This window comes from Nicotiana tomentosiformis, chromosome 2 (assembly GCF_000390325.3).
Source record: "Nicotiana tomentosiformis chromosome 2, ASM39032v3, whole genome shotgun sequence".
NCBI lineage: Eukaryota > Viridiplantae > Streptophyta > Magnoliopsida > Solanales > Solanaceae > Nicotiana > Nicotiana tomentosiformis.
The window spans coordinates 105,485,385-105,511,824 of NC_090813.1; the positions used below are offsets into that span (position 1 = coordinate 105,485,385).

General features: G+C 32.9%; 1 protein-coding gene across 1 annotated transcript; it reads left to right on the forward strand.

The window, feature by feature from the left end:
• Nucleotides 1-19,878: 19,878 nt before the first annotated feature.
• Nucleotides 19,879-25,288, forward strand: LOC104110645 (EPIDERMAL PATTERNING FACTOR-like protein 2). Its single transcript, XM_070195934.1, has 4 exons — nt 19,879-20,091; nt 23,915-24,480; nt 24,612-24,646; nt 24,770-25,288. The coding sequence occupies exons 2-4, from the start codon at nt 24,372-24,374 to the stop codon at nt 25,025-25,027; spliced, it is 402 nt and encodes a 133-aa protein (XP_070052035.1). The 5' UTR covers nt 19,879-20,091; nt 23,915-24,371; the 3' UTR covers nt 25,028-25,288.
• Nucleotides 25,289-26,440: the final 1,152 nt, after the last annotated feature.

Consider the following 26,440-nt stretch of genomic DNA (forward strand, 5'->3'; position numbering starts at 1 on the left):
GTCATATCAGCAGTTAAGGAAATTGTCCAGATTTTACTTTCAGGTTTATTACTGCTCTAAGTCTAAGGCAAGCTAGTAAGCCAGATGTCCTATCTAATCTACTCCTTTTGGAATGTATAGTATATACGTACTGATCAGCTCCTACCGGTACTTTTCTTTTATTCTTTCTTTTTAATGAGTTTTGACTTAAAATGCCTAAGATTAAACAAAGAAGAGCCTCATTTAACCATAAATGTTGGAGTATTACAGTATTCATGAAATACTCACCGTTTTTCAACTTTTTTCAAGTGATATTTGTATGTAAACTCAAATTTACAAATACTCCTTTTAATTTGTCAACTTCAAATATCAGCTTTTCCAAATTTTGTCCAAACGCGTATTGTATTAATCCTTAGTAAGTTATTAGGAATTAGATTTAGATTAGAAATATATGGGGATTATCCTACGATGAGTTCTACTTTGAACTATCCAAATAGATTAACTCTTGAATGTATAAGTTAAATATGTCCTGATCGGTTTATTTATAGGAAATATAGATTGATAAAGTATTATTCAACTACTTATCATCTCTAGAAGCAGGACAATGTAAACAATGGAATTGTAAGACGGAGCTAGAATTTTAATTTTAGGGGTTCTGGCGATAATTTCAAGTGCTAATATTCGGTTTTACGTACATTAAATATTTGTACATATGTGAATGAATTTCTTAACAAAAATATATTATTTGAACAAAAACTATTGAATTCGACGAAACCCGTATCCAAGCCTCTAACTCCACTCCTTGCTGCACATATCAATAATCCAAAATACAATGAAAAGGCAGATGATGTAATACTTTTCCCCTTTTGTTCCCTTTCGTTTTCGATCTCTTCTATGATGTATTACTGTTTATCAACTAAAATTCGTTTAGCAGCCTTTCTTAGTTTGAAGAGAAGCAATTAAGAAAAGAACTAGGATATATAGAAAAAACTACTTCCACAATATGTCGCTGAACTCCTATTCCTCTAAGTGAGGGTGGCAAGTGGGCCAGTCCCGGGCCTAAACGGGCTAAGTGGGTCAGTCCAAACGGTCCCGATCTCGAGCCGGTCTCAAATTAAATGGGTCAAACGGTTCCGGACTAAGTGGTCTTTTTGTAGGGACCGGCCCGGGACCGAACCGTTTGGTCCCGGGCTAAACGGTCCCGACCCGCAGGCTAAATGGGCCCAATAGATTTTTTTTTAAAAAATTAAATAGAAATTAGAGACAAAAGGATGTTAAAAATAATATCTAAGGCATTGCCTTGTAAATTTTATTATAAAATTATGATCTAAATTTTTTAATATTTTTTAATTCAAATTTAAAATCTAAAGACAAAAATATTATAAAGAGATATTCAAATCAATGCCTTGTAATTTTATTATAGCATTAAAAAATATGGCAATATCTTTCGTAGTCTTCATCTCCCCCCTATGGAATGAGCACAACAAGATGCTAAGACCATCATTGAGAAGAAAAAGAAATTATTCAAGATGTGCCAAAATACAAGTTACATAATACATACTATTTTTTGTTCATACAAGTTACATGGTATCTCTTACAAACTTCATAAATCCATCAAGGTCCGGAGGAATTTCCATTGGTGGTGGCGAAAAAGTAGCTTGGTCATCGCCACTTCCGGGCGAAGCAACATCCTCCACAAGTTCAGCTAGCATGCATTATAAATAGTTTCATACTAAAAATGAGGACCTCCTAATTTCATACAAGGATTTAACAAAGCAGAAACACCATAAATAGGGGGAATAAGATGTATATATAGCTTATCGAATATAGCTTATATATATATATATATATATATATATACTTTTTAATAGTAACATGAAAGGACCAAAGTATGGTACTTTTTAACTGGTATAAATATTGGATGATGGAAGATCAAGTTTTAGCTCAACTCAGATTACAATTTTAACTAATTTTCACTCTTAGATATATTATCCTCTCTATCGGCTAGCTACACCAGTAACATAACTAAATATAATGTCGCTTAAAATTACAGCAGAAAATTTGGCAACTGGTGACCCCATTAAACGTATTATATATAATATAATACGATATAAGATTGTACATCTTTTATTCAGCTAATGGAGTTAGCAGCCCGCGGGCTAAGGTTAGGATTTACGCACACAGCTCCTGAAACCGTGAAAGTTTTCTATGTTTGCATTTTCTCTTCTTTTCTATTCCTAATTTGTTAGTATTCTCTTTGAAAGGTCTCTATCACAAAGAGTGGTCATCAACTAACAAAGTTCATTATTGCAACATTAGGTGCCATTAATAACATTTGGTGTATCCAATGTTTGTATGCCCAATCATGCATTATTGCTCCTCGTTCGTTGACGACCTCTAAATCTTGTGTTTGAGATGATGAAATGTTTTCGTTTATAAAAGAGTTATTACCCTAAAACCCGCCTAAACTATACAAGTTTTGTCAGCTGCCTACCTAAACTATCACATGTCCCCGAAAACCTCCTAAATTATATCTCTTTTTATAATAAAACTCCCTCGTCGCATTCTTACTAGTGCGTGTAATACAATCTCCAAATTATTTTTAAAATCTGCCACGTGACAATCTACATGAATATTTATTTATCTTAATTTAAAAAACAGACTTAATTAAGATTTTAATATTTTTCATTATATCATTATAAAAAATTACATGGTAAAAATAAAAAAGGGAGCTAGGGTTAAAACTAGTGGGTCAATTGTAAAAAACTCATTTTCTCTTTGCTCTTATCGGAGAATTGCTACACTAATCTCTCGGTAGCAATTTTCTCCATTAATCTTCGTTCTAACCTTGATTGCTTTGTCTATTCTTGCTTCCGTTCGAAAATTGGGATAAAAATTAGAGTTTCTGCTCCTAAATCAATATAGAAAATTGAGTTTTGATAGACCTAAATTCTGAAGATTGTTGAAAGGAGATACCTAAATTGTTAAAGAATATAGCTACACACAGGTCCTATTTCTTTTTTTTCTAATTTCTTGAAATGCATTAAACCTCATGCTCTACAAATACTTGAAAAGATGTTCCTTCTTTCAAATAAAATTATGTAAAAAATGAAGGATGAATAAAACGAGAAAGATAAGAAATAAAATCAGAAATAATTAGAGAGAGAATTTCGTATTGATTCAAATGAAGAAATGGAGAAGAAAGGCGAAAAAATGGAGAAGAAAGATTTAAAAAAAAGAAGAGGAAAGAAGGTGAAATATAAAGAAAAAGAGGAAAAAATAAAAAGAAATATAAATTTTAAAAAAGAAGGGCTAATTAGTTGTTAGACACATCATTTTAATGCTTTTTTTTTAGTCTCCACCTGCTCTTGGATGATTTATTACACACATTTTGTCACATAAGCGACGAGGGGGTTTTACTATGAAGAGGGATATAGTTCAGGGTATTTTCGGGGACATGCGATAGTTTAGGTACGCAACTGACAAAAGTTATATAGTTTAGGAGGGTTTTAGGATATTGATGTCTGGGTATAATTATATATTTTTAGTGCATTAATTACCTTACATTTTAGTATTCTAATGCTAAATTGTACTATTTTTGTGCTTAATTGAGTTTATTTTATGTGTAGGTACTTTGGAGGTGAAATTGGGAGCAAAGTAGAGATTTTATTTGTATTTTATACATTACAAGAATGGATTCATGATTATTTAATTATTGGATATATAATGATTAAAGTTTAATATTACAAAAGAAGACAAAAGAAACAATTGCAAAAAAATAAAAAGTTTAGTAGAAGAATGAGAAACGAAGCAGATTGAAAAGTTAGGCAGCATTGAAAGAACGCCCAAGAAAACGTGAAACTTACTGGATTTAGCGCCAGGGCCAGCGCCTAGCGCTGCCCTGGACGCTCGATGCGGGGACTAGTTCTATTTTATCCGGGACTTCGTTATTTCGGCCCTACACACTCCCAACTCGTATAAAAGGGGTCCTAAACCTATTTTGGAGGAGATGATATTTTTTTTGAGAAAAACACAAGCACAGAGCCGTCGTGGAGGCCAGAATTCATCAAGTTCCATCTTTCTCCCACCAAACTGAGTAATTTTTATATTTTTTTGTATGATTTATTGTTTGGCTACCATGTCTATGTAGAGCTAAACTTCACGTTCTAGGGTTGTGGTTCTTTCATGACTATTGTTATTCGGATATTGATTTTGCCTTCTTGATTTGTCATATTAGTTTATTTATTCAATCTTACGCTTAATTATTTAATTGCTTAATCACCAATTGAATACTATCTGCGAATCTAGAATTGAACTCGAAAGTAGAAATTCTAGATTGCATATAGGATTGAGTAGAACAAGTTCTTGAACTCGGGTATCGGGGAACAGATTCGTGGTTAGGATAGACATATACCTAATTGCCTTGCTTGGTTGATTTACAGGAATTATAAATGCGTTCTTGTTGATTCTAACTCCATAGACATATAGGCGTTAGGTTAGCTTGAATAGGCGAGTAAGAACTCGACAGATTCTCATGAGCAATATTAACCCTGTCAACCAATAAGCTAGATAAATTAGTCGGTCAATTCAATTGAAGAATACAATAGGATTGTTAGATAGACCATAACCCTAGATCGTTTTCATTACATTGATATCATAAAAATCTGCTCTTTCTCTGTTCAAAGTTCATTATTTATATTTTTTTATTTAATTAGTTTAGAATCAAATATTTTTAGGTTTAATTCTTGTTTAGATAATTAGGATAGTCTAATTTAGTTAATAGTTAATCACAAGTCCTCGTGGATTCGACATCCGACATTTAGTCACTTTATTACTTGACGACCGCGTATACTTGCGTGTACGTTTGGCCGCAACAAGTTTTTGGCGTCGTTGCCTGGGACTTAGAATTAGCTTATTTTCTAGATTAGACTTTTACTTTTATCTTTACAAGTTTTTTTCCTTTTTGTAAATATTTTTATTTTTATAACAATTTGATCTTTCTCTTAGTGTGTTTCTAGTTCTTTCAACATGACATCTGGGGATGAAATATTCGGAGGTAAGGTTATTGATGAAGACGCTTGGTTGACGGAAGACTTTTATGGCCCGTCTTTTTGGGCTTGTCATGACTTGAACTCTGGGAGGTCTGAATTTGAATATGGGAGTAAGGGTTGGTATTGGAACGGATATTCTCGATTAAGGGAATATGCGGAACGACGTTGTCTTCTAACAACGTTGGTGAGTAACTGGTCTAAGGAGAGAGATGAGCTTGCACATAAAATTAATAATTTTGGCTTGGTTGTGCATAACTTGGATGCATATTTGAGTGCAAAGGTTGATGCGTGTAACGCCCAACAATTTAATGATGAGTTGTGTGAAGGTGAAAAAAATATTCTAGACCAAATTGAGGAGCTAAAACAAGAATACCAATCATTAGACCATGTTTTTCTTGATGATGCCAATGTTGAGAAGAGTGCTCTAGAGTCATATAAGGGAGTAGATAACATTAATTTGGGAGACTTGAGTGTATGTATATACGGGGATGTAAATAGTAGTATAATTCATGAGTTAGGGCGCATTAGACCTCACTCCAATCATTTTTTCACATTGTGGTTAAATAGTGAGATAGTAATCGAGCCATCTGAGTCTATAGGGGAGTCAAAGAGTGAGGATGAGAATGCCTATATTCTTGAATTTGTCGTGCCTGAGAGAAAAAATTATATTTCTCATTTAAAGGCCGAGAAGTATAGAGTGAAAAATTTATTACTTGGCCTGTTTATTTTTGTATCCCCACCAAAGAAGCATAGCCACAGACTGGATGCCTTGTTAGGGGTACAATTCATAAGTTCAAGGTGAGGTAAAAAGTAGTTCAAGTCGTACTGCGACGTTAAATTAGGCTCTTGTTGGGAGGCAATCCAACTTTACTGCTTTCTTTTATTTTTATTTATTTTATTATTTTTATTATTTTTGTAGTGTTGTTTTATTTTGTAGGATTATGAGCATAGGAAGAAAGTTATTGGAAGTGTGAAAAAGCAAGTCAGATTATTGGAACTAGTGTGAGATACCCGCACAAAGGACGATGTCTGGGGGAAGTCTAAGTACCTCGTGAGCCGCTATTGCTTCGACCTTTGGCCTACCAGGAAGTCTCTTTTACCCTCTTATTATTTATAGTGTGCATTGAGGGCATTGCAAAATTTTAAGTGTGGGGTGGAAGATTCTCTATTCTTTCTATAGTATTATATTAGTATATTGTTAGTTTCTTATCTTTTTATTGTTAGCTAGCTTCTTATTTTTAATAGTATAGTTAGTAGAATTAATGGTGTAGTATAGTAGTAGTAGTAGTTGTTTTAGTACCTTAATTAAAAAAGATAAAAATATAAATAAAAAAATAGAAAAAAAATTGAGAAAAAATTAAAATTTTGTTTTTGGACTTTTTCCGACGATGGATCTCCTAGACAATTTTCTTGAGGGATTAAAGTCTAAACAAAAAAAAATAAAAAATAGAAAAATCCAAAAACATGTTTTTTTTTGTAGCAATAATCCCCCGTGATTTTTCTTTGTGCCTCAGTTCTTTTTCATGGGATGTAGTTTGAACCGAGTAATTTATTTTCCTTTTAGAGTAGATTAGAGTTTAGAAAATAAATGGAAGAAGAAATATAAGATTCTCAGGGGCTCTTGACTTGTTTGATAGTAGCATATGTTTGAAAACATTATTTTTGATGATTGTATGAACATGAGTGGCTAAGAACCCTATTGTTCTAGGGTCATGGGTATACATGAATGTTGATGTTTGAAGTTTAATTTGACGAAGTTGATTTTATCATATTGGGTTGTTTATTTAATTCTGTTTTTAATTATTTTGCTGAGTAGCTAACAGTGAAATACTATCTACGAATCTAGAGTTGAACTCGAAAGTGGGAACTCTAGATTGCATATAGAATTAAATAGAGCAAGTTCTTAAACCCGGGCATCGGGGAAAGGATTCGCAATTGGGATAGACATATACCTAATTGCCTTGCTCGGTTGCAATACAGGAATTGTAAATGCGTTCTTATTAATCTTAATTCCATAGACATATAGGTATTAAGTTAGCTTAAATAGGCGAGTAAGGACTTGACAGATTCTTATGAGTAATTTCAACCCTGTCAATCAACAATCCAGATAAATCAATTAGTTATTTTAAGCTAAGAATGCAACATGATTGTTAGATAACCCGTGACCCTGGAATATTATCTCCTATTGATTGTTATTCAAAACTATTTAAGTGTTGTGTTGATTTCTAGTATTTCATTACTTGATAGTTTTTAGGTAGTAATTAGAAAATTATCTATTTTATAAGAAATCGCTTGAATCAATAAGCTATTTGAGTTTGAATTAGTCAAAAGTTAATCATAAGTTTTCGTGGGAACGATACTTTATTCACAACTCTATTACTTGACGACCACGTATACTTGCGTGAGTGTGTTTGGTCGCAACAAGTTTTTGACGTCTTTATAAAACTATTTTCTAGTATTTGGTTTTGTTGAATATTATTTAAATTTCGTTTATATAAAAATGGGGAAATGATTTCCTCACTTAAACTAAAGGTGAAAGCTAAGTCATTTTCCTTTTGCAAACATCTTAACTTTTAATTCATTTTACTTGCTTCAACAAAATTCAAAAACTTGTCAGCCTTCATCCACAAAAAACTATCTTAATAACCTATCATTCATTTTGTTCAATTACTAATTAGTATTACCTTATTTTATGCTCAAATAAACATTAGAAAGTGTGCTAGAGGAAGGAGCTCAGATGCAGCTATATACAGTATGTCACTAGCCGCTTGTGTTTACTGTTTACCAGATTTGGATTGAACGAAATGCCAGAATATTTCAAGCTATAATAGTTAGGAAAGTCATATAGGAAGTCTTTTATAGAGGATCTATGAGAAGAGTAGGCTAGCTAAGAGTCTAGATAAGTTAAATTTTTACCTTGTCGGACTCTGGCACCACAGTCGTTGTAATAATGATTGAAGGTAACTTTTTAGTTACTGCAGACTGGAGATGTCACTCTGCAGTTTTTTTTTTTACTTGTGCATATTGCAATTGGTAATGAAAACTTTTATTTAACAAAAAAAAAACATTAGAAATTGATCTAAAAATAATTTCCAACGGTATCATGAAAAACATTACCATGTTATACCAAACATATAAGGGTACCTAGCTTTGTGTCTATTTGACGCTACAAAGGGGAAGCCCTATGTAACGAAGGGATTCTCGATCGCTCTCATCCTAAAATTATACTCTAAAAGATATTTTTTTCACATATTGCAAATTGTTGTATCGCTTGGACTAAGAAAATTTTAATGTAATGACAAATACAGTTCAAAAATTGCTTTATAGCATATAAATTTAATTCACACATATTACATTCCAGAATTTCCGGTTTATCCAAACAAATAAAAGCATCAAGCATAAAACCATGAGTCATTTTTGTAGAGAATTAATGGCAAGTTATACATTTGGTCGCTCGATAAAAAATAACTATATTTGTAAGTATACAAAAAATATGTATAATATAAATTAATGCACACCAATATATATATATATTATCGCGTATTATTTTCTGAAACGATTATACTGTATAGTCCTCTCAATGAATTAATGCTGTCCCGATCTCTCTACAGTGGCCATTGGCTGTTAAAAATTTGAGACGGCCCCAATAGGCTGCTTATCTGGATATTGATGGTAGGCCCAATATGAATTTACCACACACAAATGAGCCCATACTATCTCTTTCGTAAACACTGGAAGTCCAATAGGAAATTGATACTGACACGCTGTCATAGGAGCGCCAATAATAATATTAGTAACTATCCTAAATATTTCTTACTGAATTATCAAATTGGAGACTACAGGACAACAAGATCGCTATTGAAATCGTACTGTAGAGCTGGGAAACTCTTAGGGAATTATTTGAATTCCCAACCACTGAGTTCCACGTGGCACTGTTAAGGAACAAACCACGTTTTTATTGAAGTTTTGTGCCCTAACAACAGCACCGTTTCTTAGTCGCAGTCACAATCGCGAAAGACAACTGAAGGAGACTGCAGCAAGAGAAGAAAATTACAGAATTTTGGCTTTGAATTGAGACTTAAGACGGTGGGCCAAATAGATAATGGATTTGTTCGGAGAGGAACTAAATACAGAAGGGGCAGAGCTAGAAACTCGATTACGGATTTGACTGAACACAATAATTTTTACTTAAACAATATATTTGCGTTAAGAAATTAATTAAATATGTACAAATTTAAATTTAGAACCCACTAATTAGCATTTGAAACTGTTCTAAAATTCAGAACCCATAAAATTAAAATCCTGATTTCGCCTCTAAAATACGGTGGAGTCCATTCCGATGAGTTTGACGCTATAACCATGTATTTTGAAAAGGTCATGAGTGATACTAACCTCTTCCTCCCCCCCCCCCCCCCCCCCACAAGTGAATGAGCTGATGCTGTTCAATATTTTGTCCACTTGTATTCTACTATATCTGCTCAAAGTTGATCGGGTTAGATTAGTATTTCTTCATTTAAGGGTTAGAATAAATGTAACTCAACTCGTCTAAAATGTTAAGACTTGGTGAACTACATTACTACTCTAAATCAATCCATAAGAGAGTAAAAGCAAGAGTGTACGTGTAGTGAATAAATATATAAGTGGTTTTGAGTTGGATGAGTTAAACTATGACCTACTACACCTATTATGATCCAAGTAACTCTTGGGTGATTGGGTAATGATAATTGAATCTTTTTTCGACAAAAAAAAAAAATACTACTTCTACATGGCGGAATGGAAAGGGGAGGAAAATGTGGACAATGAAAGCCTAATTCGAACCGGAAAGACTTTTCGTAACCGCTAAACGATACCTAATTGTCAAGGGTCTATCAAAAATAATTTTTTAAAAAAGGTAAGTATAAGGTCTGGGTACATACTACCTTCCCTAGATTCTACTTGTGACTTGTGAAATTAAACTGGATTTGCTATTGTTGTTACACCTATGAGCATTTTATTTTAGCTTGTCCAAATTTGCCTTAATCTGCCTCATTGAACCACTTAGGCGTAATTATGTGTTGGTATGACCGTCTTTATTTGATAATCTTAGCTTATGAGGCAGCCTATTTGTAATTTATGGTGCCAACTGCCAAGTTGATGAATTTCCAGCGATTTCAATTTATGCAAAATATAGAAATATTTAATTTATTTTTTGTTACAAAATTTATCTTTATAACTTTTCTGCAAAAAGACCCTTAATTCAATGTCCATTGGTGAAATGATATCCACCGAATAGACTACTCGCGATCCCTCTTTTCTTTTTTCTTGCTTTGTAGGACTGACCTAAGAGTGGCAAACGGGTGGGTCGGGTTGGATATGGTTCGGGTCGAAAACGGGTAATGAAAAAACGGATAAATTATTCGACCCGATCTATATTTAATTCGGATAAAAAATGGGTTAACCGATAGATAGTATGGGTAACCATATTATCCATGACTTCTTGAATATGAACACTCTTAGGAGAATTCCTAGTCTCCCAAACTTAGAGGCTTTATAAATGTAAAAGTTAAACTCATTAGTTATCCATTGGTTATCCATTTTCTAAATGGATAATATGATTCTTATCTATATTTGACCAATTTTTAAAAAGTTTATTATCCAACCCATTTTTTAGTGAATAAAAAGTTTATTATCCAACGCCGAATAAAAATTATAAAAAATTATAAATACTACTTAATGACTATCTATCTATCTATCAAGTTAGGTATGTAGGCACGCTTAGACAGGTTTAATATTCAGTTACCCTACTTCTGCTTATTATAGAGGATAGATTTGACCATCTAACAAAGTTTCAATATGTATTATTACCTCATAATAGTGGGGAATCAGCTGGCTCTATATATGTTTTGCTTTGACTGCCGCGGTAAAATTCACATGCCATGGTGGATATAGCTCTCGATTACGGATTCATTAGACCCCTAATTTTAAAAGTAAATAATTTTAATATCAAAAAGTCTTAAAGGTCAATTTCATCATATTTAAATTTTGGATTTACCTCAATAATATGTGCAGAAAAACCGACCTGAAATAAATTGTTGATGGCATCTCAATAACAGTGCGAGGTTCCATTCTAATTCTATCTTTTCCTTCCATTTAATTTCCTTTACTACTCACTCTCCTATACCACATAGGCCAACAATTAGTAGTAGAGAACAGAAAGAAGTAGAGAGAAAATGAAAAGAAAGAATGTCAAGTTAATATCAGTTGAGACAATTGAGGAAATAAAGACAGACAGCACACGATGGGAAAGCTAAGTGTGAACTGTCAAAGTTTGTGGTGTTATTAGTAAACTAACAGGTACGTTGTCAACATCGTTTTTGTGTAATATCTAATGGACTCATTTACTCTGAATAGATCTCAAACAGTGTTTGGATATTGAGTAGGCTCGTCTCATAGAAGGCCTTCTGCCTTCTAGCTAGGCCTTGCAATTTGCAACCCTTCCTTATCCTCTCACCCCCTCCCCTCCATTATTGGCTTCAAATTTTATCCCAATTCCTTCAACCAAACGTCTAAGTGATGCCTACTAATTCGACGACAAAATTCTAAAAAGACTCATCTTCAAGAAGCTAATCGAGTAATCAAGACGTCACAACTCCTACAACGAGTTTGAATCACTATGATTTTATGACCCATTCATGTACAATTTCATAGAGTTATTCAGTTTGAATGTTGCATGATGAACATAAGCAATATGACGGAATGGAAAGACTCAAAATATAAAAGATCATAAAATATCAGACCTTTCCTTTTTCTTTTTTTCTCTCTTTTGTTAATTGTGTGGGAAAACAGCAAAAAAGAAAAGAGAAAAAGAAAAAGAAAAAAAAAAGAACTCTTTATCCAATTGTATGATCTATTTCTAGGCTTCAAAAGCTTATGATTGAATGATCCAAGACCAACTACAATTGTGAAGAATGCAGTGGGCCGATGGCTTCTTTACATTGTATGGCCATATTCTTAGGAGAAATTCAAAAATAGCCAGATTTACAAGTGGTCATTCAAAAATAGCAACACTTTCAAAAGTAATCGAATTTTAGCCACTTTTCATGTAAAGATAAATCTGAACGAAAACACTATTCAAAATCCGAAAAATACTCCAGTATATTATACTGGAGTTCCAGCATAAGTATACTCGAACTCCAGCATATTATACTGGAGTTCCGGCATAAGTATACTTGAACTCCAGCATAATATAATGGAGTTCCAGCATAAGTATACTGGAACTCCAGCATAATGTACTGGAGTTCCAGCAAAGTATACCAGTTCAGTATAATATGCTAGAAGTTCATACACAGGTGCTCGAATCTCCAGTATATTATGCTGGAACTTTCCGCGCGTTGGAGTTCCAGCAGAATATGCTGGAAGTTCATACACAGGTGCACCGAACTCCAGTATATTATGCTGGACCGGGTCTCTGTTGTAGCAAAATAGTGACTATTTTTCAGTGACTTGACAAACGCTGACTATTTTTGAATGACCTATCCGAAAACTGATTAGCCCGTGCTATTTTTACTATATTCTTCTATTGGGTCGCTGGTCTTGTTTAAATAAAAGGATGGGTTATTCAGACATAACAGTTTGTTTGATTTGGAAATGTAGAGATCTTCAAAAAGAGGGCTGAAATTAAAGTTTTGAAATTCAAAAATTGAAAAGATAATCAGAGTTTTGGGTTGATCTCTAACATCCGAAACTAATTCCAAAACCAATTGGCATAAGGCCAACCACACCTAAAACTTAAAAGTTAGAGTAATTTTTTTGTTTGGTTTCAAAAATCATTGTGAAATCAAACATGGAATAACCTATACAATATGTTGGGATAAATTATCGGCTAAACAGAAGCAAATGGATTTAGCAGATTCGTAACCTTGAGTTTGGGCATAAGGCCAACCACACCTAAAACTTAAAAGTTATAGTAGTTTTTTTGTTTGGTTTCAAAAGTCATTGTAAAATCAAACATGGGATAACTTATAAAATATGTTGGGATAAATTATCGGCTAAACAGAAGCAAATGGATTTGTCACATTCGTAACCTTGAGTTTGGGCATAAGGCCAACCACACCTAAAACATAAAAGTTATAGTAGTTTTTTTTGTTTGGTTTCAAAAGTCATTGTGAAATTAAACATGGGATAATCTATACAATATGTTGGAATAAATTATCGGCTAAACAGAAGCAAATGGATTTGGCAGATTCGTAACCTTGAGTTTGTGCATAAGGCCAACCACACCTAAAACTTAAAAGTTATAGTAGTTTTTTTTGTTTGGTTTCAAAAGTCATTGTGAAATCAAACATGGGATAACCTATACAATATGTTGGGATAAATTATCGGCTAAACAGAAGCAAATGGATTTGGCAGATTCGTAACCTTGAGTTTGGACATAAGGCCAACCACACCTAAAACTTAAAAGTTATAGTAGTTTTTTTTGTTTGGTTTCAAAAGTCATTGTGAAATCAAACATGGGATAACCTATACAATATGTTGGGATAAATTATCGGCTAAACAGAAGCAAATGCATTTGACAGATTCGTAACCTTGAGTTTGGGCATAAGGCCAACCACACCTAAAACTTAAAATTTATAGTAGTTTTTTTTTTGTTTGGTTTCAAAAGTCATTGTGAAATCAAACATGGGATAACCTATACAATATGTTGGGATAAATTATCGGCTAAACAGAAGCAAATAGATTTGGTAGATTCCTAACCTTGAGTTGGGGCATAAGGCCAACCACACCTAAAACTTAAAAGTTATAGTAGTTTTTTTTGTTTGATTTCAAAAGTCATTATGAAATCAAACATGGGATAACCTATACAATATGTTGGGATAAATTATCGGCTAAACAGAAGCAAATGGATTAGGCAGATTCGTAACCTTGAGTTTGGACATAAGGCCAACCACACCTAAAACTTAAAAGTTATAGTAATTTTTTTTTTTTTTGGTTTCAAAAGTCATTGTGAAATCAAACATGGAATAACCTATACAATATGTTGGGATAAATTATCGGCTAAACAGAAGCAAATGGATTTGGCAGATTCGTAACCTTAAGTTTGGGCATAAGGCCAACCACACCTAAAACTTAAAAGTTATAGTAGTTTTTTTTGTTTGATTTCAAAAGTCATTGTGAAATCAAACATGGGATAACCTATACAATATGTTGGGATAAATTATCGGCTAAACAGAAACAAATGGATTTGGCAGATTCGTAACCTTGAGTTTGGGCATAAGGCCAACCACACCTAAAACTTAAAAGTTATAGTAGTTTTTTTTGTTTAGTTTCAAAAGTCATTGTGAAATCAAACATGGGATAACATATACAGTATTTTGGGATAAATTATCGGCTAAACAGAAGCAAATGGATTTGGCAGATTCGTAACCTTGAGTTTGGGCATAAGGCCTACCACACCTAAAACTTAAAATTTATAGTAGTTTTTTTGGTTTGGTTTCAAAAGTCATTGTGAACTCAAACATGGGATAACCTATACAATCTGTTGGGATAAATTATCGGCTAAACATAATCAAATGAATTTGGCAGATTCGTAACCTTGAGTTTGGGAATAGGGCCAACAACACCTAAAACTTAAAAGTTATAGTAGTTTTTTTTGTTTGGTTTCAAAAATCATTGTGAAATCAAACATGGGATAACCTATACAATATGTTTGGATAAATTATCGGCTAAACATAAGCAAATGGATTTGGCAGATTCGTAACCTTGAGTTTGGGCATAAGGCCAACCATACCTAAAACTTAAAAGTTATAGTAGTTTTTTTTGTTTGGTTTCAAAAGTCATTGTGAAATCAAACATGGGATAACCTATACAATATGTTGGGATAAATTATCGGCTAAACATAAGCAAATGGATTTGGCCGATTCGTAACCTTGAGTTTGGGCATAATGCCAACCACACCTAAAACTTAAAAGTTATAGTAGTTTTTTTTGTTTGGTTTTAAAAGTCATTGTGAAATCAAACATGGGATAACCTATACAATATGTTGGAATAAATTATCGGCTAAACAGAAGCAATTGGATTTGGCAGATTCGTAACCTTGAGTTTGGGCATAAGGCCAACCACACCTAAAACTTAAAAGTTATAGTAGTTTTTTTTTGTTTGGTTTCAAATTTATTGTGAAATCAAACATGGGATAACCTAATCAATCTATTGGGATAAATTATCGGCTAAACAGAATCAAATGGATTTGGCAGATTCGTAACCTTGAGTTTGGGAATAGGGCCAACCACACCTAAAACTTAAAAGTTATAGTAACTTTTTTTTTTTTTGGTTTCAAAAGTCATTGTAAAATCAAACATGGAATAACCTATACAATATGTTGGGATAAATTATCGGCTAAACAGAAGCAAATGGATTTTGCAGATTCGTAACCTTGAGTTTGGGCATAAGGCCAACCACGCCTAAAACTTAAAAGTTATAGTAGTTTTTTTGTTTGGTTTCAAAAGTCATTGTGAAATTAAACATGGGATAACCTATAAAATATGTTGGGATAAATTATCGGCTAAACAGAAGCAAATGGATTTGTCAGATTCGTAACCTTGAGTTTGGGCATAAGGCAACCACACCTAAAACTTAAAAGTTATAGTAGTTTTTTTTTGTTTGGTTTCAAAAGTCATTGTGAAATCAAACATGGGATAACCTATATAATATGTTGGAATAAATTATCGGCTAAACAGAAGCAATTGGATTTGGCAGATTCGTAACCTTGAGATTGGGCATCAGGCCAACCACACCTAAAACTTAAAAGTTGTAGTAGGTTTTTTTTGTTTGGTTTCAAATTTATTGTGAAATCAAGCATGGGATAAACTATACAATCTATTGGGATAAATTATCGGCTAAACAGAATCAAATGGATTTGGCAGATTCGTAACCTTGAGTTTGGGAATAGGGCCAACCACACCTAAAACATAAAAGTTATTGTAGTTTTTTTTTTTTGATTTCAAAAGTCATTGTGAAATCAAACATGGAATAACCTATACAATATGTTGGGATAAATTATCGGCTAAACAGAAGCAAATGGATTTGGCAGATTCGTAACCTTGAGTTTGGGCATAAGGCCAACCACACCTAAAACTTAAAAGTTATAGTAGTTTTTTTTGTTTGGTTTCAAAAGTCATTGTGAAATCAAACAAGGGATAACCTATACAATATGTTGGGATAAATTATCGGCTAAACAGAAGCAAATGGATTTGGCAGATTCGTAACCTTGAGTTTGGGCATAAGGCCAACCACACCTAAAACTTAAAAGTTATAGTAGTTTTTTTTGTTTGGTTTCAAAAGTCATTGTGAAATCAAACAAGGGATAACCTATACAATATGTTGGGATAAATTATCGGCTAAACAGAAGCAAATGGATTTGGCAGATTCGTAACCTTGAGTTTGGGCATAAGGCCAACCATACCTAAAACTTAAAAGTTATAGTAGTTTTTTTTTGTTTGGTTTCAAAAGACATTGTGAAATCAAACATGGGATAACCTATAAAATATGTTGGGATAAATTATCGGCTAAACAGAAGCAAATGGATTTGTCAGATTCGTAACCTTGAGTTTGGGCATAAGGCCAACCACACCTAAAACTTATAATTTATAGTAGTTTTTTTTGATTGGTTTCAAAAGTCATTGTGAAATCAAACATGGGATAACCTATACAATATGTTGGAATAAATTATCGGCTAAACAGAAGCAAATAGATTTGGTAGATTCGTAACCTTGAGTTTGGGCATAAGTCCAACCACACCTAAAACTTAAAAGTTATAGTAGTTTTTTTTGTTTGGTTTCTAAAGTCATTGTGAAATCAAACATGGGATAACATATACAGTATATTGGGATAAATTATCGGCTAAACAGAAGCAAATGGATTTGGCAAATTCGTAACCTTGAGTTTGGGCATAAGGCCTACCATACCTAAAGCTTAAAAGTTATAGTAGTTTTTTTTGTTTGGTTTCAAAAGTCATTGTGAAATCAAACATGGGATAACCTATACAATCTGTTGGGATAAATTATCGACTAAACAGAATCAAATGAATTTGGCAGATTCGTAACCTTGAGTTTGGGAATAGGGCCAACTACACCTAAAACCTAAACGTTATAGTAATTTTTTTTGTTTGGTTTCAAAAATCATTGTGAAATCAAACATGGGATAACCTATACAATATGTTTGGATAAATTATCGGCTAAACATAAGCAAATGAATTTGGCCGATTCGTAACCTTGAGTTTGGGCATAAGGCCAACCACACCTAAAACTTAAAAGTTATAGTAGTTTTTTTGTTGGGTTTCAAAAGTCATTGTGAAATCAAACATGGGATAACCTATACAATATGTTGGAATAAATTATCGGCAAAACAGAAGCAATTGGATTTGGCAGATTCGTAACCTTGAGTTTGGGCATAAGGCCAACCACACCTAAAACTTAAAAGTTATAATAGTTTTTTTTTGTTTGGTTTTAAATTTATTGTGAAATCAAACAAGGGATAACCTATACAGTCTATTGGGATAAATTATCGGCTAAACAGAATCAAATGGATTTGGCAGATTCGTAACCTTGAGTTTGGGAATAGGGCCAACCACACCTAAAACATAAAAGTTATAGTAGTTTTTTTTTTTTTTTTAGTTTCAAAAGTCATTGTGAAATCAAACATGGAATAACCTATACAATATGTTGGGATAAATTATCGGCTAAACAGAAGCAAATGGATTTTGCAGATTCGTAACCTTGAGTTAGGGCATAAGGCCAACCACGCCTAAAACTTAAAAGTTATAGTAGTTTTTTTGTTTGGTTTCAAAAGTCATTGTGAAATCAAACATGGGATAACCTATACAATATGTTGGGATAAATTATTGGCTAAACAGAAGCAAATGGATTTGGCAGATTCGTAACCTTGAGTTTGGGCATAAGGCCAACCACACCTAAAACTTAAAGGTTATAGTAGTTTTTTTTTGTTTTGTTTCAAAAAACATTGTGAAATCAAACATGGGATAACCTATAAAATATGTTGGGATAAATTATCGGCTAAACAGAAGCAAATGGATTTGTCAGATTCGTAACCTTGAGTTTGGGCATAAGGCCAACCACACCTAAAACTTAAAATTTATAGTAATTTTTTTTGATTGGTTTCAAAAGTCATTGTGAAATCAAACATGGGATAACCTATATAATATGTTGGGATAAATTATCGGCTAAACAAAAGCAATTGGATTTGGCAGATTCGTAACCTTGAGTTTGGGCATAAGGCCAACCACACCTAAAACTTAAAAGTTATAGTAGTTTTTTTTGTTTGGTTTCAAAAGTCATTGTGAAATAAAATATGGGTTAACCTATATAATATGTTGGGATAAATTATTGGCTAAACAGAAGCAAATGAATTTGGCAGATTCGTAACCTTGAGTTTGGGCATAAGGCCAACCACACCTAAAACTTAAAAGTTATAGTAATTTTTTTTGTTTGGTTTCAAAAGTCATTGTGAAATCAAACATGGGATAACCTATACAATATGTTGGGATAAATTATCGGCTAAACAGAAGCAACTGGATTTAGCAGATTCGTAACCTTGAGTTTGGGCATAAGGCCAACCACACCTAAAACTTAAAAGTTATAGTAGTTTTTTTTGTTTGGTTTCAAAAGTCATTGTGAAATCAAACATGGGATAACCTATACAATATGTTGGGATAAATTATCGGCTAAACATAATCAAATGGATTTTGTAGATTCGTAACTTTCAGTTTGGGTATAAGGCCAACCACACCTAAAACTTAAAAGTTATAGTAGTTTCTTTTGTTTGGTTTCGAAAATCATTGTGAAATCAAACATGTGATAACCTATAAATTCTTACATGGGATACCCCCACCCCACCTCGCTATTTCGGTAAATTCTTACAATTTTCTTGTTCAAAATAATATATTTGTCATTATAGAGAAGGCGATCAAATCAATCTATGATAAATAGAGAAAAGCTGCGGAAACCCCTAGAAATATTTGTTGAGATTGAAGGAAAAATAATTTGGTCTAATAAAGTTGGTGTCTCCAGTCGTGCCGCCGTTTTCACTTATCAACCAAAAAGAACATTGCCGCCGTCTTCACTTATCAACCAAAAAGAGCATTAGCAATAAAGATAAGTCAATCTCATTGTATATCTCTTTAGTATTTAATTACTCAAATTTATCAATTATATACATCCTGAAATAAATGGGGACCTGGTTGTTATGTTATCAAGAATGATTTTAGAAATTTTGTGCGTATTTGATCTGTGAACGATGGTGGAAGAGAAGAGGAAGGTGAGAGGGACGGTAGTGTTAGCGAGGCAATGATGGAGGGAGATGAGGTCGATGGCAAATATGGTGGGGCAGTGGTGGAGTTAAAACGGAACATATCAATGAAGGGTTTTACGGCGTTGGAGAAATAACAGTGGTAACGTTTGAAAGTTTTGATGAGGCGCTGAATTTCCCTGGCCGCCAGAACTTTAAAAGTAGGGTCACTAGAATTGGCGTCGGCTAGAGGCGGATTTATGTGGAGGGGAGTGGGGTACATGCACCCATGCTCCCCTCCCTAGACTATGTATATACAGTATAAAATTTTTAGTTATATACATAAATATATTGGTGACCACCCATGCTCAATTGAATACTTTGGTGCATTGGTGATTGAGTGCCCCTTCTGTGTCTCTGGTTCAGAGTTCGAATCTCATCCCCACATACTTCTTTTTAATTAATTTTTTCTATTTTATTTATTTTCTAAAGTTACTTTTGACTTTTAATTTAAAATTTCTAATTTTTTTCTTTCCTAAAGTTTCTTTTGACTAAAAATATCTAACAAATCCCTAAAACACTAAGACCCCAACCCCACTTTCCTTTTTACTATCTTTTTTCTTTCCCTTTTCTCTTAGTCAAATTTTCAAATCTCTAAAATAAATTAGATGCAACTACTCACTCCCTCTCTCTTCGAATACCCCATCTCTCTTCGCCCTCGGTGGATTCTTCAAGAATCAATAGCGCAATTTCTTCTCATTGGTCTCTGCTTTTAGTTTCTCAAGTATGCAACTAGCCTGTCTCTCTTCTTGCTCTGTATTTTAATTTACTTGCTGAAGTTTCTTCTCCTCTTGTAATTTTTCGAATTCTCTTTTCCCTTTCTGTTCAATGTTTCAATCTCTTGCCAAGATTGTTATTGGTTATTATTATTATTTATTTCTAAGATTGGGTTGTTTAATACTATTTCTTGGGAGAATTTGGATGAGTTATGGCTTTAAAGTCTTGAATATTGGCAGGTTGATTTGCGCACATATTGTGTTTGAGAAAATACTTGATCGAGTTCAGTTAAGTAAGGGCTATGTGGACTTAATTTCTGACTAATTATTAGTATTTTGGGCCAAGATAACATAAGATTGAACTCTGTTAAGAACTATAGTTTGAACTTCTATTACGAATTCTCTAAAAATGAAGTAATTACTAACAATCAAAGAAAGAATCATACCATGAAGCCAATGAATGATAAAACTAATCTAATATAGTAATCGATTCATTTGTGTCCCTTAAATCCAATTACTCTATGATTTGAATCATACTATTCTACTTGAATTAAGATAGACTGAATAAAAGTGTAAATGTTTAACTTTGTAGGAACAATAATCCTTAATATTGAAATGGACAGATATCTTACCAAGCCGAAAAATGGTGAGCCAAGTTCTAGTATTACTCGGTCATCCGTGAGTTCACAAATAGCTCCGGAAGTTCAAAGGATGACAAATCCTTCACTGCTTTCAAATAGTGCATCCATGGTCTTAAAATCCTAGATGCGCCTCTGGTACCGACAGCTACAATGGTGGTAGTGTGGTTGGTCTATCTCTCGCATCCACGGAGAAAGATGCTTGATTAATAAGAGAGAAACCATGGGCACCTGTGCTTTGAAGGATCTAAGGGGAAAAAGGCTTCATATGGTTTTAATGAAGGTGATGACTGTAAAAATGGTGAAGGCAGAGAGATTGCTTTGGGGAGGGGGGGGGGGGGGGGGGGGAAGGAAGGAGAGAGAAAACACTTAAAATACAGAAATCTTGCCTTTTCACGCTCGTAGAGAAAGTGTAGAGCACGCACTTTACCACATAAGTCAAATGTGTCTAATAGGTACAATTTAAGCATAGTTTAGATGTTTGAGGGGAACAAGTCTCAGTTGAGCTGTTTAAATGAAAATTAGTACCAAGTTTAATGGTACTCAAAAGTATGAGACTAGCTTAGTTTTGGACCTTGATATTCTAAATCATTTTGTAAATGAGTTTCACACAATCACTATGAGTATAAACAATAATCAGCATTACAATCAGTCAAATTTTAGGGGAGGGTAATATTATACTCCTTCAGTCCATTTTAATTAAATTTTTGGTCGTTCTCATTCGTAAGATTCACTTTCATAATATATCTAAGTTTTGAAATTATCTCATATATTTCAAAAGTATTACGCTCTATACCTCCAAATCTTCGCACATATTCTGAAATATACTACAATATTTTAATTTGAAATACAATCCAACCCGAATATACAATAATATTCTAATGAAGAATATAATATCCAAACCAGACACCACAATATTCTAATTTGAAATACAATATTCAAATTAAACATACCATAATATTTTAATTTGAAATACAATATCCAAACCAAACATACCATACAATTTTAATGAAGAATATAATATTTAAACCAATTATCCCACGATATTCTAATGTTACATATAAAATATAAGAAAATTATTCAAATTTAAAATTTTAAAATATATGCATATTTTACTAATTAGATATTTAAAAAAGTAATAAATCTTTAACTAAATCTACAAAGAGTTAGCTCTAAGGCACACATTTTAAAGCTACTAAAAAAATAAATTCTTTCAAGATTGATGAATTTTTTTTTATAATTGTAGCTTATTTTGTAGATTCAATTCTCTTACTAGCGATACAACGCTTGAATTGAGCAAAAATTTATGTCCAGACTTCGATATATGATAGCTTCCCCTTGAAGGCAATCTAAGTGCATAATAGTTGAATCTTCTATATAACTATGTTTTGACATTTGCCCAATGGAAAAAATATAGATTCTGTATGGCTTTTATAGATGAGTAATTTTATAAAGAACGTTCTGCTATAAATATGGATGTTGTTGTTATAGGTGAAAAGCTGTTATAGAGAGATAAAATATAACTTAGTAAATTATTGTAAATTATTGTTATATAAGGATGTTGTTATAGAGATGTCTGACTGTATACCATAATATTCTAATTTGGAATACATTATTCAACCAAACATACTACAGTATCCAAACTAAATATACTACAATATTCTAATTTGAAATATACAGTATTTTATTTTGGAATACAATAGATATATAGGGTCAAATAAATTTATAAAGTAGGTATACATGGTAAAATAAATTTATAAAGTAGGTATATAGGATAAAACAAATATTTTAATTGTATATAGTATTAACTGGTGTTTCCAATGGGTATACTGCGTAGATTTTTCTAAAGCAATTCACCTTTTAATATTAATTAACAATAAAATTGACCGTATGAATTTTTACTATCTCTTTAATTTGTTCATTGAAAATAATTGATACTCCGAGACATTTTACTCTAAGGTTAACTTTGGAAGAAAAAAAAATTAATTCCTTCTTAATATCTAAAAAAATCATATTATGAACCTAAAAAAATATCAAAAAATCAATTAACGATGTGGGGAAGTGAAATAGAGAAGAAATTGTAGAGGGGAAGCGAAGTATGTGATTTTTAGGGATGACATGGGAACTGTTGAAACTTGAAACCAACCACAACAAGAAATCTCCTATTTGTGGGTAAAACATATTCACACTCTTTAAGAAAATTCTGAAAGCGAAAACCCATAAGTCTAACAGCTATATTCAGGTGTCTGTTAGTGACTATTTGGCTTTTTCAGTGGATTCTTGCTGTTTTGGGTTCTTTTTTCTCCATCCAGGGAGTATTATATCTTTTAGGTTGCGCCAAAAATTATTTATATTCGGTAACTGAAAAAGTGTATAAAATTTATATAATTTTTATATATAACATACAAAATATATATATATACAAAAAATATACAAATTTTATACTCCCTCCGTTTCGAACCTATTTCCTTTTTAGTCCGTGCCAAAAAGAATGACCCCTTTACTTATTTGGAAATAATTTAACTTTATGCAATGATTTTTAGCCACACAAAATGTATGCACCTTATTTTACACCACAAGTTCAAAAGTCTTCTATCTTTTCTTAAACTACGTGCCCAATCAAATATGTTCACATAAATTGAAACGGAGAGAATATATTTTTTCGGTTATTATTCATAGCGGCTATACGATGTCATTTTTCCATTTCTAATCCCCTCATTCACTATCCACTGCTGCTTCCCAAGTTACATTACCTCTCTTCTTCTGCTTTATTCTTTTGCATTTTACTTGTTCACCAACAATTAAATTATTTTTATATATACTGCTACCATAGTTTAATAAGTTTTAGTAACAAATTACTATACTTATTATTTTGACATGTAACAAACTAGTTAACTTTTAAATAGTCAATAATTTATTTTTTTTGTAAATCGTACAACAACAAGAATAATTATGTCTAAGTTTGAGATCAACTATATGAATTTTCAGGGGTCATTTGGTACATGGGTTATGGACAATAATCTCATATTTATCCCATATTTTATTATAAATAACTCCAGGAAAAGTGTGGCATTAACTATTGCATATAAAAGCTAATATGATGGTTTATCTGGCCATTGTACCAAACAACTCCTCCCTGTTTATATCACTTTATTTAAGTCCTTTTTTAACAGTGTATCACTGCGTCTTTTAGCTGTCTGAAACTGAAACGGGTGGCTCATTGAACGAGGAGAGTTGAGGTTCTTCCCTTTTCGGAGCTGCTTTCAAGTCCTGATTTCCATTTGTTGAAGCTGCCTTCTGCAATACTCATCCTCCTTTTTGTCATTCCACGCTCTATCATATTTCAACTCATCTATTGGAATTACAGCACCATTACAAAAAAAACATATCAGATAGAGGTTGACATTTGATTAAGTACTCATTCATTCACTCATCATTTTCAACATCTGCTTTAAAACTCTTTACGCTTTTTCCTCACATCTCCATCGCCCCCATCTTTCCCTTTCTTGCTTTTTTACTACTCTCTACTCTTATCTTTTACCATCAACTTCCCCCCAAACTCCTGGACAAATTTAGCTGGTCCATATATACAAGACTACGAGGAGATAAACATTCTCTTTCAAGTCCAATCATTCCTTTTGAAATTTGAAATGGGTTGCACTCAGAATTTCACATGTCGCCAAACATTTCCTTGTCTTACAATTTCATTACTCATTCTCATGATTTTAAGCTTTTCCCACCTAACATTCAAGGCTGAAGGTATACTTTCTTGGCCTCTGTTAACTAAGCAGAGTCTTCTGCTCTGTCTTTATCTTTCTCACTTACACGCACTATGCAACATTAGAAGCTAAAATTTGACGTATTGTAGTTCCATTCTTTTCATTTTACAGGTAGAATTTTGCATACAACTCGCGGGCATGACCAGGTAAAATTTGCACACTGTTTCGACGTACTATGTTTCTTTTGTTTACTGTTTTTCGTATGATTGCATATTTAAGCAGTGTTTGATACTGATTTTCTTGGGTTTGTTTATGTTTGAACTGGTTAGACAGAGAGCGAAAAGAATGCGATTTTCAGATCACAAATTGGGTCGAGGCCACCTAGGTGTGAAAAAAGATGTGGTTCTTGTGGACATTGTGAAGCCATTCAGGTTCCAACAAATCCCCAAATAACAAATGGTAATAAGAACCACACCGCAGCTACCAAAACCAGCAGCAGTATAGCTTATGCCAGAGACGATGACAACTCCAACTACAAGCCTATGAGTTGGAAATGCAAATGTGGAAATCTTATCTTCAACCCTTAAGATACTAGTTCAAGTTTTGATCATCAATTGATGATCTACTGCCCATTACAGTTCCCTTGTAAATGAATCGTTGCTACTTTCTTGTTAGTTTTAAGTCGAGCTTTAACCCAAATAATCCCTTAAATTTGGGCGTAAGTCTATTTTTGTCTTTATTGTATTACCTTTAAGCATATGATTGTTTAAGTTTATAAAAGTTGAGCACTTTTTGTTCAACTCTCAAATATGTAAATCTTTTAAAACTAACGGAAGTGTTGCGTATTTTTTACGTGTCCAAGTAAATTAACAATCGTGGTCTTCTTGCCCACCTTCATTTCTTTTCAAGTTTTGTAGTGATTCTAACGAAACAACCTCTCTATCCTCCTGGGGATTGGTAAGATATGCGTATATCCTATCCTTCTTAGACCCACTTGTAAAAATTTACTGGTTTGTTATTATTGTTGTTGTTTTGTAGAGATTCTCTTGTCTAGTTTTTTTTTTTTGAGTGACAATGACATCATCCAAATGGGACTATAAAAACTAACGAAAATGTCACACATTAAGTAGAGTAAAACGATCATGATAGAGATTTCTTCAATTTCAAAAACAAAAGTCTTTTGCATACTTAAAAGACTATATATGCTCAAGATAATATAATTTTGTCTAAAAATAGAACGATTCTCAATCTTAAGGATCATTTGGGTTATGAACTCATTTTGAGTCTACACATGAATGGCTCCTTTTTTTTTTTTTTTTTTTCCAAATCTGATTTGAGCTAGTCCTAACGTTAATCAGAAGTTGTACCAGCTATTAATTTAGTACTTATTAGTAATTCAATAACAGGTGCAGTATGAACCTTCCTACGATTCTGAAAAGTATTTGTGATAATTTTTTATGAAAGAATATGAGCGAATCTCTTGAGCGTGTAAATATGAGGTACAAAATGACAGAAAGTAAATGTGAAAATCCGTAGAGGTTACTAAAAGGGCATATGTAATAATTGACCTTACTCTGATAACAAAATCAGGGCAGTAGAACTAAGAGTAGGCAGGTGAAAGATTTGGTTAAAACTGTTTACTGCTACTACTGAAAAGTAGAAAGCATCGGACGATCTGGCCGTATGTTTTATTTATTACTCCTACTACTACTCCAGAATATTAATGTGGATTTTAGATGCCACCAATTCTGACTTTAAATCAGATTCCAGAGTTGTCCTTTTGATGAAAATAAAACCACTCTCCCCCAATTACTCTCAGATATATACACTGCTAAAATAGATATTATCACATTACGTTTCCCCTATCTCTACACGCAAGCGTTAAGTTATGAAATGAAAATGGAAACAAAATTAATTAGTGCCAGTTTCCTAGTTGTCTTCAGACTCAATATTACTTTTCTTGAATGGAAAGAAATCACTGGTTTTCTGGCATTGTAACA